Source organism: Rhincodon typus, chromosome 35 (assembly GCF_021869965.1).
Source record: "Rhincodon typus isolate 14 chromosome 35, sRhiTyp1.1, whole genome shotgun sequence".
Lineage (NCBI taxonomy): Eukaryota > Metazoa > Chordata > Chondrichthyes > Orectolobiformes > Rhincodontidae > Rhincodon > Rhincodon typus.
The window spans coordinates 3853354-3870527 of record NC_063366.1 but is presented as its reverse complement, the minus strand read 5'-3'; the positions used below and the strand labels follow the sequence as shown (position 1 = coordinate 3870527).

The window sequence follows — 17174 nt, the reverse complement described above, 5'->3', positions numbered from 1 at the left end:
TCTGAAGAAGGGTCCAGGCCCGAAACGTCAGCCTTCCTGCTCCTCTGATGCTGCTTGGCCTGCTGTGTTCATCCAGCTCTACACCTTGTTATCCCTTTTGAAGTTTGGTCACTTTGACTGCGATGTTTCTTGCATTATAATGTGTGCACAGCAAGCTTCCACAAATAGCAACATGATGATGACCCAGATAAATTGTTTTCTTGTTGGCGTTGACTTTAAGATTAACATCAGCCAGTACACAAGGGATACCTCCACTGTTCTTCAAATAGTGCCATGGGATCTTTAACCCCATATCAGAGAGAGCAGAAGGGGCCTTGTTTGAGAGCTCATCTGAAAAACGGCTCCTTTGACAGTTGGGTGCTGCCACATTCCTTTTGTATTGGATTAATCTGTGATTTGGTCTGATTCTATGAAGGGTTTTCCATTATATCCCTGGGTCACACTATCATTTCTTGATTTGGTCAGGAATGGAGACAAGGTTCACTCCTATGAGGGACAGGTGATACCCTGCCTTAGATCATCTACTGCTGAAATCCTTATCCAATCCTTTGTAGGTTCTGCACTCAAACACTTCACTGGACTCATGGCTGGATTAATACAAAATCATGGAATGATTCCAGGGCAAGCCATTCGATTCATTGTGTCCAGGCTGTCCTCTGCAGGAGCAACTCACTTCCTCTTCCATGTATTTTTATATTTAACGCATCAAAGAGAAAAATTACTGTTTGCCAACACCTTACAGGGTTAAAGTGAATTGACAATTTATGTTGCATGCTACCTGACTGCCTTTTCCATTTTCCTCACAGTGTCTGGAAAGATAGAGTGGTTGGGCAGAAGAAGTAAAGTAGCCATGTGTCTCCTCCCTTTCACAATCCACTGTGGAACAGTCCTTAATTGAGGAGTGAACATTTTTAGCAAATGAAGAAATCATGTTTCCTTTTCCTGTTTTACAGAAGGATTGCACCATACTACACCAGAGAATACAGGGCGGATAGACGCCACAGATAGATCCTGACCATCATCCAAGGAACAACTGCACAACTGTGGGAAGACATCCAGTCCCTTCACAGCATTGCTTAATGCAGAGAAGGTTGGACAGGGAAATCATCATCTGGAAATCGGTCAAGTTAGGGGAACTTTGACATATAATCAGATCTGATACTGGTCAGTGGTGTGGAGCCTTCCATCAGAACCAACCTTTCTGAATGTTCGGCTGTGGGTGATCGGTCAGGGTGAGGCTGGGAAGAAGTGTCAGTGGCTCCAAGTGTTGTGAGAGGCTTTTCACGTGTTAGATGTGTGAGGCTCATAAGATTCAAGTTGCTTCATGGAGGTTGAACAATTCATATGTGAGGTGTGCGGCCAGGCTTTCAAACACAAATCAACACTCATGACTCACAGATACAATCACTTTGGGCAGAAGCCGTTTAAGTGTAAGGTGTGTGATCAGAGTTTTGTACAATTATCAGGTCTGGTGAACCACCAGCGTATTCACAAAGAAGACAGACCATTCACATGCAAGGTGTGTGACAAATCCTTCTCACGGAAATCGAGATTGTTGCTGCATCAGAGGATTCACACTGGGGAGAAACCACATACCTGTAAGGTGTGCGCCCAATCATTCACGGAACCTTCAAATCTCCGCTCACACCAACGTGTTCATACGGGAGAGAAGCCATTCAAATGTGAGGTGTGCAACAAATTATTCTCACAGTCATCGACACTCCTGCTCCATCGCAGGATTCATACCGGAGAGAAACCATTCACATGTGAGATATGCAACAAATCATTTTCAGACCCTTCAAACCTCCGTGCCCACCAACGCATTCACACTGGAGAGAAGCCCTTCAAATGTGAAGTGTGTAACCAGGGATTTGCACAGTCATCAGGCCTGGTGAAACATCGCCGCATTCACACTGGAGAAAAACCATTCACATGTGAGGTGTGTCACAAATCATTCTCACAGTCATCGACCTTCCTTGAACACCAATATATTCACACTGGGGAGAAACCATTCACATGCAAAGTTTGTATGAAATCATTCACATCATCATCCACTCTCCGTGTACACCAACGCATTCACACAGGGGAGAAGCCGTTCACATGTGAGGTGTGTGACAAATCATTCACAGACTCATCGACCCTCCGCAAACACCAACGTATCCACACAGGGGAGAAACCATTCCCATGCCAGGTGTGTGAGAAATCATTCTCATCGTCATCGACCCTCCAGGCACATAAACATGTTCACACTGGGGAGAAACCATTCATGTGCAAAGTGTGTGAAAAATCATTCTCACAGTCATCGAACCTCCGTACTCACCAACGTATTCACACAGGGGAGAAACCTTTCAGATGTGAGATGTGTGATGAATCATTCTCGAGGTCATCCGTCCTTCTGGTACATCAGAGGATTCACACAGGGGAGAGACCATTTACATGTGAAGTTTGTAACAAATCATTTCTGACATCGTCGGACCTCCTTCTCCATCAGAGGATTCACACAGGGGAGAAACCATTCACATGTCAAGTGTGCAATAAGTCTTTCTCAAGGTCATCAAACCTCTTGCTTCATCAGAGAATTCACACAGGGGAGAAACCATTCACATGTGAGGTATGTGGCAAATCGTTCTCAAGGTCATCAATCCTCCTGGTCCATCAGAGGATTCATACGGGGGAGAAACCATTCAACTGTGAGGTGTGTGATAAATCATTCACACAGTCATCTACCCTCCTTGTGCATCAACACATTCACACAGGTGAGAAACCATTCATATGTGAGGTGTGTGAAAAATCATTCTCATCATCATCAGATTTATGCAAACACCAACGCGTTCACACAGGAGAGAAACCATTTAAGTGTGAAATGTGTGAGAAGTCTTTCCCAGATTCATCAAACCTCCGCAGACATCAACGCATTCACACCGTGAAGGAACTATTCAGGTGTGAAGTATGTGACAAGGCTTTCACACAATCAGCATATCTCCTGGTCCATCTATGCACTCACACAAGAGAAACCCCATCAGTGTGAGTTCTGTAATAAATGCTTTTATGCAATTCTTGGATTCCCAGGAACATCAAACACACATGGAAACTACGTAGCTAGCTTTCTGCTTAGTCTGTCCTCAGAATGAACCATGTACACAGTCTCACGGTGCAGGGTGTTCACTGGGACTGGGACACAGAACAAGAAGCAGCTTTCACTCCCATCAAACACCTAGTGATGACATCACCAGTGCTGAGGGATTATGATGTCAACAATGGAGCCACCCTGCAGTGTGATGTCAGTGACACAGGACTTGGAGCAATCCCCATGCAGTGAGGGCAACCCGTTGTGTTTGTATCCAGAGCGTTAACACACACTGAACATTGCTGTACACAGACTGAGAAAAAGAGCCTTGACATGGATTTTTCAGGATTTCAACCAGTACTTGTTTGGGAGAGAGAATGGTAGGATTTAACAAGATAATTCAAAATATTTTTGTCAAACCACTTATATCTGCTTCAAAACATGCTCAAATGATGATCGTGAATCCATTGTCAATTGTCGGAAAAACCCATCTGGTTCACTAATGTCCTTTAGAGAAGGAAACTGTTGTCCTTACCTGGTCTGGCCTACATGTGATTTCAGAGCCACAGCAATGCGGTTGACTCTTAACTGCCCTTTGGGCAATCAGGGATGGGCAATAAATGCTGGCCTAGCCAGCAATGCCCTCATCCTGTGAATGAATAAAAAAAAACTTCATTTGGAAAGATATCACCGAGATGTGAAGTATAAGCAAGGGAAGCAGATGTACATCTCTGACAGACTGTTGAGAGCTGCACTGTCTATGAAAGAAATTGATGCTAATACAGAGTGTGAAATCTTCCAGTTTCAACCAGAAGCAACAGCACGATATGCTCTGGAAATCATCAAACCAGCAGAGATCTCGGATCTGACAAGGCAGGCTTCTTGCTCAGATCAAGCAAACTACCCAACAAGGTGTAACTCTTGAAATGTTACAGGAAATTGTGATGAAAGGATAATCCAAAACCCAGGATACCCCTGTAATTGTAACATAGTATTGGGCAAACAGAGAATAGTTGATCACCCAAGATGGCATCCTGTTCAAAGGGTCATTTTCCCTAGAGATGAGAAAAGAGATACTGAAACACATTCCACACAAACCATTCAAGAATCGAGGCTAGTCTCGGTAAGGTTAGAGAAGTGATCTATTGGCCAAACATGAGCAACGAGATGAAGGACCACATCAGCCAGTGGTAATACTTGTAATGAACATCAAGCTAAATGAGATAAAGAGCTGCTCATGACTCCTGACATCCCAGACAGCCCATGGATGAAGCTTGGAGTAGAGCTCTTCACTCACTGGGACGGATGATCTCATCACAGTCAACTACTATTCAGACGGCGTGTTGTTTTACAAGCTGACATCAACAACCAACTGTGAGATCATAGATCGCATAGTTCAAGCATTATGCCAGTTGTTCTTAATTCATGTCCGAAGAATTCAGTAACTTCTTGAATGCTTGGGAAATTTATCACAACATACTGTCGCCACAGTATCCCCAGTCAAATACTGGGGCAGCAGTGAAAGTTGCCAAAGGAATCATCTACAAGTCAATTAGATCCAGCATAGATGTGTACAAGGCAATCTTTAGAGAAACACACCAGTTGAAGTCAGGGATAATTGTTCAGTTCAGTGACCAATGTTACATTCCACCAGACTACTCTTCCAATCACCAAAAATCTATTAAGGGCAGAAGTTGTAACACAAGAAAGTGACAAGACAAAAGTGAAAAGATAGCAAAATTTTAATTTGATAAAGATGCTGGAGAACTGGTCAGAGTACAGACATTCACTGCATTCAACGGAAATCAGCTCACTTGACAACTTCAAATGTGTATAGAGACGTTTTCACCTCAGCTTTCTGAAGGGTCCCGACCCGAAACGTCAATTTTCCTGTTCCTCTGATGCTGTCTGGCCTGCTGTGTTCCTCCAGCTCCACACTGTGTTATCTCAGACTCCAGCATCGGCAGTTCTTACTGTCTCTTCACCTCAGTTGTACCTGGTGAAAGTCAATGATAAGATCAATTGTAACAATAATAGATAACACTGCAAATGGAGTAGCAGACAGCTGATGAAGCAGATCTGATTTTACCAACTGAGCAAGAAACTTGATGACCATCAGTTCCAGAAGTGGACTGTTTGCCAGCCAATGCAACAATTAATCATCAACAATATTCACTACAGCAGCAATGTTCTCCTGAAAGGCAATGTTGCATCAGGAACCAATAGCCACTGGATGAATAGACAACAACAGCTATACACGTACCATAAGGTGACCTGAATGCTTTAAAGATAATGTGTGCAATTGTGTGTAGGGACAGACACACTTTAAACAGGCTAGCAAGAAATGTTTTTTAAAAAATCATGTGTGATTCTTTTCTTGATGAATTATATGATGTGTAGAGACACTTACAAATTGTAGTGCATGCAGTTTTTTCTTTTTGTAAGGAAATGGGAATGTTTTTATGAAACTCCTTTCACATTGTGGCTTCCTATATTAATGTGACCTCTGTGTCATTGTATGTAAATAAATTGTTTGGGGCAAGTAGCCATTTTACATACCACATGGAACATTGTTTAAAATTCAAATCATTACAAATATTTCTGCAGCAGCATGAGTTTCCTGAAGCTTGGAAAACTGATCGGTGAAATAGTGGTGACTTTGAGCAGCAGATCAGGTGGGGATTTAAACCTGTCATTGTTACATCTGAATAAAACCTCACTTATTGCAACTGCTGTCTCAGTTCCCCTGGGAAATATGTTTGACAGAGATTTCTAGTGTGGGAATAGTATTCTTCATCCGAGAGGCTTTCAAACTGACAACATCAGTGTGAGATGTGTCACCTCAGATGTGTTTTACAGCAGATCAGAAGAGGAAAATCCACAGCATTCAAGGCAGCAATCCCACGCAGTGATGGGAGCAGCTTGTGCACAGGAGCAAAGAGGTCATGTCAGAGGAACACAGGAAATAGGGGAATAAGAGGTAGGTCTCATAAAAAAGATGAGCTCAGAGAAGGCATGAAGAGAGACAGGAGAGAAACTAGAGAAAGGTGAGAGTTCATGGCTAGGTCTGGGTGGAGTATTAATGGAAGTTTGTACAAGGAGGGTAAGCTAGTGGAATAGAGGAAAGTGGCAAAGGCAGCTGATGGGATTGTTTCAATCTGAGAGGTCAGAAACCAGGGAGCAGATATAAAGTCATTAATGGAAGGATTAGAGGGGATTTGAGGAGTGATATTTTTCACACAGAGGTGGCAATAGTCTGGAACTCACCGTCTGAAATGCTGATAGAGGCAGAAACCACTCATTACATTTAAAAAACACTCGGAAATGAAACTGGAGGAATAAGGTCTCCAGTTTTAAAACAGTTATGGAATAACTTCTCCACACAGACACTGTCCCGTCAAACACTCAGAGAGAAGGTACAAAACAGGTCAGATACAGAGCCAAGCTCAGAAATTATTGGAAAAGCTCAGCAGGTCTGGCAGCATCTGTGGATAGAAATCAAAGTTAATGTGTCAGATCGAGTGACCCTTCCTCCAGACTCAGTGCGTCTTGTTGTGGAAAAATGTTCTGCTGCTGCTCTTAGCTATTCTTGTGAAGGGGTATGTTGGCATGCAATAATACATGCATCTTTCTTAGGTCATCCTCATACTGGAGAGAACGAGTGGGGGTAGGAGGCCACATCCTCATACATCCAAAGATCTTATTGTTCAGTTTTCTGAGGTAGAGAGGAAGGTGGAAAGAATGTAGCATGTTATGAGCTTTTAATTTTCCATGAGTTTTCTTGTTAACAGCTTCATTTTCATTGAATTACTTCTTGCTGTCTCTATCCTTCGAACTTATGCATCACATCTGCTATCTTCTGTTTGATCATAACATTTTTTTAGAAGGATGTACTTATGTATGTGCTTAACTGTTTACATGCTCATAAAAGAGCCAATCTAACAATCCAGTATTGACATTGAAGAAAAAGGTATTTTCATTAAACTTACGCTGATCTGGGAAAACATAATGGCCTGGATTTTCTGATATCCAGGAAATTATTATTCCAGTGTAGATCACAGGTGCACCACTGCTGGACACAATTCCCCAGCCCACTGCCTCCACTGGACCCAACACCCACCCTTCCAGCCAGTGGTCCCTCTAATTTTCTTCCCGGCTGAGTTGTCGTCCAAGGCCTGCACATAGCAGCATCTTTTGGACCAGCATGTGATACCAGTCGCCATGCATGGAACATCGGAGCAGTATGCAGTTAGAAGCAATGTTGCTCCCAGATCCACATCAGTCCCAAATTCTCCCTATCCTACGCAATGTGTCACCAATTGGCCCCCTTGCCAACTAGCACCCTGGCAACCTATTTCCTTAGCACCTCCACCTCTACACCTCTGGCGTTCATACTCCTTGGCACGCCATCCATCCAGCACCCTAACACTGCTCAGAAACAAAAACAGAAATTGCTGGAAAAGCTCCGCAGGTCTGGCAGCATCAGTGGAGAGAAATCAGTGTTGATGTTTCAGGTCCAGTGACCCTCAGAACTGAGGATCCTAACACTGCCCTTCGCTTATGTATTTATCTTTTGACAGCAGCTGTTAAAGTGGCTGTCAGGACTTTTAGATTTCAGAACATTGCAGCTGACCGATGTGATCTACCTTCCTCTGATAGTTCTGCACGACAAAGGAACTGTCAGAATGTCAGTACAGCTTCACTTTTCTGAGGGAGGCCTGAGCTGAATCTCCTGTCAGAAATGTGGTGCACCCTTCTTTCATGAAAAAAAAGGCCAGAAATTGCCGCTCCTCAGAAAATCCATCCTAACAGAAATAAGCACCATCTTTCACATATATCTTTCACACTCAGATGGCCCACACAACTACAAATTACAGAGTAGGGAAGGATAGATAGATCACATTAAAGTGCATAAGTGAGGAATATCTGGTAAGTGGCCCAGTGGCTGTCTTGATCGGATGTTCCTCTGCTAGCCAGCCATGGTGTTTCTGTTTACAATTATAGCCAGTTAATTTGTTTTTTTTTCCCCTTCAGTCAGCCTGCCCCTCATACGCCTCGATCTGCAGACAGGGCTTGAAGCTTGCCAGGAGGTTGGAGAGAGAGCGAGCAAGGCTAAACAGCCTCTGCTGCTTGATCTTATTTAAGCACTCACACTTTGCCAGATGTGTTTTTAATGCACAAAAGGGTCATGTGACTCACTCTCACTATTGTCAAGGTAGAAATTGAAATAAGGTTGATGTTCATGTCTTCCAAAAAGGAGCACAATTAGCTCATGTTGGCAAGGTGACCTGAGTAATTGTTTTGTGGATCAATTGATTAGATAGTTGAAATTCAGATCCTTGGCATAATGTTTTGTTAATGGCCCCAGATATTCCTAAAGGCTTTACTGTCTTTATATGCCCAGTTTCTCCATTCCATGAACTGGAACGTATATAGAATTGCAAATTGGAGCAGCCATTTCTGCTTCTAATTTCCAATCATCCTACTTAGCCTGTGGCTCTTTCTTTTAAAAGTATTTTTAAAAGTTCAAGTTGAAGCTTCCAGAAACTAGATTAAAACCAATTTCAAACAGCACATCTTCATGACATCGAAACAGACATGCATATCCACTTGTTGCAGCATGACATCATTCTCTTTAACCTTCTTTCTAGATTCTTCTAATGTATTCTAAATCACCACTGTATTTATCTTTTTGGTGTTCCTACTCACTCCATATTCTAAAATTCTTGATTTTATTTCATCCATAATATCTTAGCATGTTTTCTGATTCTATAGGTAGTGCTGTGTCATCAGCAAGTTTGTTAAATTCTTGCCTCTAAATTTTCCCCATGGAGTTGCATTTAATTTTCTGATTATTTGTTTTGTGTATACATTAAATATTTTTGTTGATGATACCCAGTTGTATTCTCTCTTCACTCGATACATGTCTAATGTGGAATGTATAGAGATGCAAATTGTGGCTAAATTAGCACTTTTGTCTTTAAGTCAGAAGATTAGAGGTTCAAGATTTGCTCCAGATACTTTGCCACTGAGGGTGACACTTCAGTGCAATACACAGGGAGTGATGCACTGTCAGAAGTACCATCTTTCATAGAACATAGAACAATACAGCACAGTACAGACAATACAGCACAGTACAGGTCCTTCGGCCCACAGTGTTGTGCCGCCCTATTATCCTACCCTAAGATCAAACTACCCTGCATACCCTTTATTTTACTGTCATCCATGTGCCTATCCAAGAGTCGCTTAAATGTCCCAAATGTATTTGACTCTACTACCACCGCTGGCAATGCATTCCACCCGCCCACCACTTTCTGTGTAAAGAACCTACCTCTGACATCTCCCCTATACCATCTTCCAATCACCTTATAAGTATGCCCCCTTGTGATTGTACAAGTTAAACCAAGTACGACTTAAACTAAGGCCTCATGCATCCTCTCGGGTGAATGCTAAAGATCCCTTGACACTATAGAAGGGCATAGAAGACACTCATAAAAGAGCAGGGGATATATGCTGGATGTACAGGCCAATATGGATCCCACAAAGAAATTCACAAAAATAAAAAAAAAGTTGGTGGTGCGTTAAATAGTCAGGAGAATAGCATTAGGTTACAGAAGGATACAGATGAGTGGCAAATGGAAGTCAATCTGGATAAACATGAGGTAAAGCACTTGGGTACAACATACAATGCAAGGGAAGACATGATGACTCTGGGAAGCACCAAGGATCGTAGGGATTTTGGTGTGCATATTCAACAATCCCTTAAGGTATCAGGACAGGTGTACAAAGTGGTTAACGAGGTATATGGTATACATGCCTTTATTAGCCGAGGAGCAGGAAGTTTATGTTGGAATTGTACATAAAGTTGTTTAGGCCACGGCTGCAGTATTGTGCATAGGCTGGATTCCACATTATAGGAGAGATGTGATTGCATTGGGGAGGATGTCTGCAGAAGAGATTTACCAGGAAGTTGGAGACAGTAAGGACTGCAGATGCTGGAAGCTGGAGTCAATAAATGTGGAGCTGGAAAAGCACAGCCAGTCAGACAGCATCTGAGGAGCAGGAGAGTCAATGTTTTGGGCTGAAACCCTTTGTCAGGACGAGGATTTTCACTGGGCTGGAGAGTTTCAGTTATGAAGACAAATTGGACAGACCGGGTTTGTTTCCATGGAGCAGAGGAAACTAAGCAGGGACATGATTGAGATGCATAAATTATGAAGAGCATAGCCATCCCTTGGCAGAGGGATCAATAACTAGGGGCACAGATTTATCAAAAGGGGACAGGAAGTTTAGAGGGGATGTCAGGAAAGGTTTTTTCATCCAGAGGGTGGTGGGAGTTTGGAACTCACTGCCTGCGAGGGTGGTAGAGGCAGAACCCCTCATAACATTTAAGAAGTATTTAGATGAGCACTTGTGATGCCAAGGCATACAAGGTTATGGGCCAAGTGCTGGAAAATAGGATGAGAAGAGTTTGGGTGGGGATTCATAGAATCTCACCAGTACAGATAGAGGCTATTCGGCCATTGAGTCTGCGCCAACCCTCCAAACACCATCCCACACAGATTCAGCCCTATCTACCCTATTCCCGTATATGGCCAATCCACCTAACCTGCATGGTTGTGACTGTGAGAGAAAACTGGAGCACCCGGAGAAGATCCATGCAGATACAGGGAGAATGTGCAAACTCCACAAGGCTGGAATTGAACCTAGGTCCCTGGTACGATGAGGCAACTGTGCTAAACATTGAGCCACCATGCCATGTGATTGTTTTTCACCAGTGCAGACATGTTGGGCTGAAGGACCTTTGTTTTCTACTGTAGATCTCTGGGACTGAATTACTCCCCCTCTGTAATATCGCTCAATTCCAAAGAGTTCCCACTCTTGCATTAGACCATCTGCTGTTGAAATCCTTATCCATATTATTATTGCTTCTCAACTGGACCCGACCATTCTAATGCTCTCTTGTCCAATCTCCCATCTTCCCACTCCACAAACTTTAGATCATTAAAAATGCTATTCCCACACTAGAAAGTTTTGTTAAACATTTACGAGGGGAACTGAGACAGCAGCTGCAATAAGTGAGGTTTTATTCAGATGGGACAATGACAAGTTTAAATCCCCATCTGATCTGCTGCTCAAAGTCACCTCCATTTCACCGGTCAGTTTCCCAAGCTTCAGGAAACTCATGTTGCTGCAGAAATATTTGGATTGGCTGTGAGAGACGTCAATCAGAGAGCCCACCCACTCTGCCCATTCACTCCTCTTCCTCTTCCAGAGCTGGTTCACTTCCTATAGGGACTGAAAACCAAGAGATGGTGAGTGAAGAGCAGCTTTTATACAAATTGTATCCCATAATATCCACACCAATCTTCAGGCAGTCTGACTATCCTGTGGGCAATCAGGGGTGGAAATGTCCCTTATGCTGTGTGAGAAGATCCAGCTGAGAGAGCTGTTTACTCGGTGATTTGTGCTGAACTGTTTGACTGGAGCTGTGTGTTGGATATTGAGTGTGTTTGTTGGAAGCATTTCCCTTCTGATTTCCAGACTGAGTTTTATTGATGGCTCATTCCTGAATATGAGAAGGTGAGGTGTCATTATCTGGGAGGTGCATAGTGTCCGAGGATTCTTACTGATTGAAGAAATAGAAACAGGAGTAGGCGTTCGACCCCCACAGCCTGCTTTACCATTCAATAAGATCACGGCTGAGCTGACATTCCTAACGTCCACTTTCCTGCATTTTCCCTGTATCCCGTCATTCCCCTAATAATCAAGAATCTATATGTCCCAGACTTAAATATACACAAGGACACTGCCCCTACAGCTGTGTTTGGCAAGGACTTCCAAAGTCTGTGAACACCCTGAGGAAGAAATTCCTCCTCATTTAGTCTTTAATTGGAGCCCCATTATTCTGAAACCATTTCCTCTGATCCTAGATTGTCCCACGAGGGGAAAAATCCTCTCAGCATTTGCCCTGTCAAGCCCTTAAGTATCCTGTATTTTTCGGCTCTCATTGTTTTAAACTCCAGTGAGTAGAGCCCAAAGTTGTTTAGCCTGTATTCATAAGACAGTCCCTCCATACTCATCTTTGCTAAACTGTCTGCAATGAAATGATATCTTTCCTTAAATAAGGGGACCAAAACTGCTCACGGCATTCTAGATGTTGTCTCACCAGCACCTTGTAAAGTTACAGGAAGATTTACCTACTCTTATACTCCAAACTCCTTGGAAGGGCTAATATTCCATTTGCCTTCCTGATTACCTGCTACATATATAGAATAGGATGTTAGAATACTTACAGTGTAGAAGCAGGTAATTTGGCCCATCAATTCGACCCTCCAAACAGCATCCCATCCAGAAACACCCTATTCTTGTAACTTAGCACTTTCCTTGCATATGAATAGTAGTTAGCTGTTTACTGCCTTGAAAATCTTCCATCATTCAGTGAGATTATGTTATATTTGTGATTGAACTCAGTATTCCTGTGCTTCCCTATACCCTGTCAAACCTTTGGTGAACATAAATCAATCAGTCACAAATTTAATATTAACTATTCATTCAACATTAATTATCATCTGTCGAGTTGAGTTCCAATCTTCTCCCATCCTTTGTGTGTCAAAGTGTTTCCTCACTTCATTCCTAAAATATTTGGCTTGAGTTTTTAAAAATATTATTCACAGGACTTTGACTGACTGGGGCAGCATTTATTGCCCGTCCCTTGTTGCCCTTGAGAATATGGTAGCGAGCTGCCTCCTTGAATCTCTGCAGTCCATGTGCTGTAGGTAGACTAACAATGCTGTTAGGGAGGGAGTTCCAGGATTTTGACCCAGCGACGGTGAAGGTACAGCAATATATTTCCAAGTCAGAATTGTTACTGGTTAGGAAATGAACTTGCAAGGAGGAATTTCTTCCTCAGGGTGTTCACAGGCTTTGGAACTCCTTGCCAAAGACAGTTGTAGGGGCAGTGACCTTGTGTATATTTAAGACTGGGACATATAGATTCTTGATCATTAGGGGAATGATGGGTTACAGGGAAAATGCAAGTTGGTGGTGGAATTCCCATGTGTGTCTGCTGTCCTTGTCCTTCTAGACAGTTTGGGGTTTGGAAGGTGCTGTCTAAAGGGCCTTTGTGAATTTCTTATAGACAGTACACATTGCAGCTACCAATCATCGGTAGTTGTGGATGTGGTGCAGTCAAGTGGGCAGCTTTGTCCTGGATGGTGTCAAACCTCTTGAGTGTTGTTGGAGCTGCATTCATCCAGGCAAGTGGGGAGTATTCCATCGCACTTCTGACTTGTGCCTTGTGGGTAGTGGACAGGCTTTGTGGAGTCAGAGGTGAGTTACTTGCTGCAGGATCCCTAGCCTCTGAACTTTTGACAGTGTCCTAGTTTCAGATTCCTCAAACTGTAAAAATTGTTTCGCTGTGTTCACCCTAAAAACTCGAAATTTCTGACCAGATCACCCCTTAATCTTCTAAAGACTGGGAAACAGAATCCTCGTTTGTTCAATCTTTCCTCATAATTTAACAGTTCCAGTCCAGATATTATTCCAGTAAATCTACACTGGATCAATATATCTTAGCCTGACACGATGTCAGGATTATCCAGCTAGCTCTGACTTTCCACTTGTTATTGGACTTTTGGAGAGATTGTTTGCTCTGCCACTTCAGAGCGCAGTTCAGAGTCAATTATATCATGTGGGACTGGAGTTATATGGAGACAAGACCAGACAGTTGTAGCAGGTTCCTTTCCCTGAAGGACGATATTGGGGTTTTTTGGACATTCTGAAAACTTTTATCATTTTACTTTGATTCTATTCCACCAGTTCCAAAGTTAATTAAATTCACCTTCACAACACAGAGTGGTGAGGTGAAGAGCAGAGATATCTTTAGATGAAACTAGATAAGCTCATGAGGGAAAAAGGAACAGAAGGACTGCTGATAGGATCAAATGAAGGGAGTGAGAAGATGGTTGTGTAAGCAGTAAACATTAACATGAAATAATTGAGCCAAATGGCTTGTTTCTCACTGTAATGCTATCTATGTACCTTCCTGAGGTTGGAGTTGAACTCACAATCTCTGGATTATTAATCCAGCACCATAGAAATTCATTGGCTTTGCCTGGTGACACAATTATTGAAATGTCTTTGAATGCCTTCTTCAAAGATCTGAAAGCGTCAGATTGGATTTGATAGTTTTGCTCAGTGCTGTGCCTAAAAGCTGAAATTTGGATGTGCAGTCAGAACAAGTGCAGTGCATCTAATTTTCCAGGATAAGACAGAACCTTTTAATCAGCTACACTGAAGCATTATTTTCCTGAGGATCCGGCACTTTCTATTCAGTGGGTTTTCTACAATTCGTTTTTGGAAACAAGAGAGACGTTTCATTTCTCCTGCATGTTTTTTATATTTTATACTCTAAGAGTAAACTGGTCTTCACCAGCAAGACTTGAGTTCATAGTGAATTGAGAACACATTTTACACTCCACCTGACTGTCTTTTCCATTGCCCTCATAGTGCCTGAGAAGATAGGGGACTGAGTGGAGAAAAGAAAATAGCGACATTGTGTGCTCTTGGTCACTATCCAGTATTCATGATGGAATCAGAGGGTGTCAAATGAGGAAAAATAAAGTGTTGTGTCTGATTACCACCACCACCACCCCCAAAACCATCCAAAACACACACACATGCAGGAATAGCAGACTGGCAGTCGCTGTGGAACAGTCTGTAAGTGAGGAATCAACACTGTTAGCAAAGAGGGAGAGGGAGTTGAAGGATATCGTGTTTCCTCTTTCTGTTGTACAGAAGGACTGCACTGTAAAAGAAAGTACAGAGAGGATAGATTCCACACATAGATCCTCGCCATCACTCAAGGAGCAACTGCAGAACTGTGGGAAGACATCAGTCCCTTCATGGCATTGCTCAACACAGAAAAGGTTGGATATTGAAAGCATCATCTGGAAATTGATAAGGTCTGGGGAGCATCAGACACATCATCAGATCTGAAACTGGTCAGTGGTGTGGTGCCTTCCATCAGAACCAACCTTTCTTAAGGTTCGGCTGTGGGTGATCGGTCAGGGTGAGGCTGGGAAGAGGTGTGAGTGGCTCCAAGTGTGGTGAGAGCTTCAGTTATTTATTGAGCCTCTTGAACTAGTGATTCATTCCTGGAAGTGAGAGACTGCTCAAATACAAGGGATCTGAAGAGTGTCCCAGAGCTTGAAATGATCTCTTCACATATAAGGTGCATTTGTTATATAAATGTTAACAAAAGGGCAACTACATGGAAAAGAAACCATTCACATGTGAGGTGTGTGACAAATCTTTCTCAGACTCATCAAACCTCTGCACACACCAGCGCATTCACACTGGGGAAAAACCATTCCAGTGTGAGGTGTGCAGCAAATCATTCTCAGTGTTTTCAAACCTCCTGAGACACCAATGTATTCACACAGGGGAGAAACCTTTCAGATGTAAGGAGTGTAACAAATCATTCTCACAGTCAGAGAGCCTTCTCAGACACCACCGCGTTCACACAGGGGAGAAACATTTCACATGCGAAGTGTGTGACAAGTCATTCTCACAGTTAGTCAGCCTCCACACACACCAACATATTCACACAGGGGAGAAACCATTTCAGTGTGAGGTGTGTGACAAATCATTCTCAAGGTCATCAGAACTCTTGCTCCATCAGAAGATCCATACGGGGGAGAAACCATTCACGTGTGAAGTGTGCAAGAAATCATTCTCAAGATTTTCAGTCCTCCGTGTCCATCAGAGGAGTCACTCAGGTGAGAAACTGTTCAAGTGCAAGACTTGTGATAAAGCATTCTTCCAGTCATCTACCCTCCTCGTGCACGAACACATTCACACAGGGGAGAAACCATTTACGTGTGAAGTGTGTGAGAAATCATTTCAAAATTCATCAAATCTCCATGTATATCGACGCATTCACACAGGGGAGAAACCATTCACGTGTGAGGTGTGTGACAAATCATTCCCAGATTCCTCAAATCTTCGCAAACATGAACGCATTCACACAGGGGAGAAACCATTCAGGTGTGAGATATGTGACAAAGCTTTCACACAGTCCGTGCATTTGCTGGTCCATCAACGCAATCATGCAGTGGAAAAACCATAAAGGTGTTGAGTTCGAAACACATGTTTCACACAATTTTTTGGAACTTCTGGAACATCAACAAACGAACGTGAGGTCTACCCAGCCAAGTTCTTGCCCAGCCCATCCTCACAGTGTGTAACAGTGTACACAATCTCACGGTGCAGGGTGTTCAGTGGGACTGGGACACAGAACAAGAAGCAGCTTTCACTCCCATCAAACACCTAGTGATGACATCACCAGTGCTGAGGGATTATGATGTCAACAATGGAGCCACCCTGCAGTGTGATGTCAGTGACACAGGACTTGGAGCAATCCCCCACTATCCTGTATAGTGAAAGTGAAGGTTAATGCGAACATCTGTTTAATTCACCTGCCAACTCCTTATTTCCCATTAGTAATTATCTAGACTCAAATTCTACAGGATCAATGCTCTCTTTGTTATTTTATTTTCCTTTTGAGATACTTATGAAAACTTCTATTTGCTTTTATATTTCTCGCTAGCTATCTCTCATAATGTAATTTTCCTCTTTTTTGGTGCAATCTTCTGATTTTTCATCTGTTTCTGCACAATTATATATTTCTTATTCTTTAAGTCTGACGCTATTTCTGACCTTTCTAGTTAACTATGGATGCTAGATACATCCTTCAGAATTTTTCCTACTCATTAGAATATATCTATTCTGTGTATTGTGAAATATCCCCTGAAATGCTTCATCGCTATTGACCTATCCTTTAACCTAATTTACCAATTCACTTTATCCAGTTCTGCTTTTGTGCTCTCATAATGGCCCTTAAGTAAAGTTACTCCTGTCTTCCTAAAACTGAATATAAAATTCAATCATATTATGATTGCTGCTACCAAGGGTGCCTTCACGGGAAGATCATTAATTAATTCTATCTCATTGCACGATGCCAGGTCTAGAACAGCTGACTTTTCAGTCAGCTCCAAAACACGATATTCTAAGAAACTATACAAAAACATTCTCTCAACTCCTC

At 42.6% G+C, this 17174-nt stretch overlaps 1 protein-coding gene across 1 annotated transcript in view; it reads left to right on the top strand.

Annotated features, from left to right (window-relative positions):
• The window catches only part of LOC109934527 (zinc finger protein 850-like), a 38289-nt gene extending 21995 nt beyond the window's left edge, over positions 1-16294 (top strand). The window contains exons 2-3 of the mRNA XM_048616861.1: positions 954-2923; positions 15333-16294. Coding sequence (XP_048472818.1) covers positions 1325-2923; positions 15333-16199 — 2466 coding nt within the window. The 5' untranslated portion in view covers positions 954-1324 and the 3' untranslated portion in view covers positions 16200-16294. The remainder of the gene's footprint in view (positions 1-953; positions 2924-15332) is intronic.
• Positions 16295-17174: the final 880 nt, after the last annotated feature.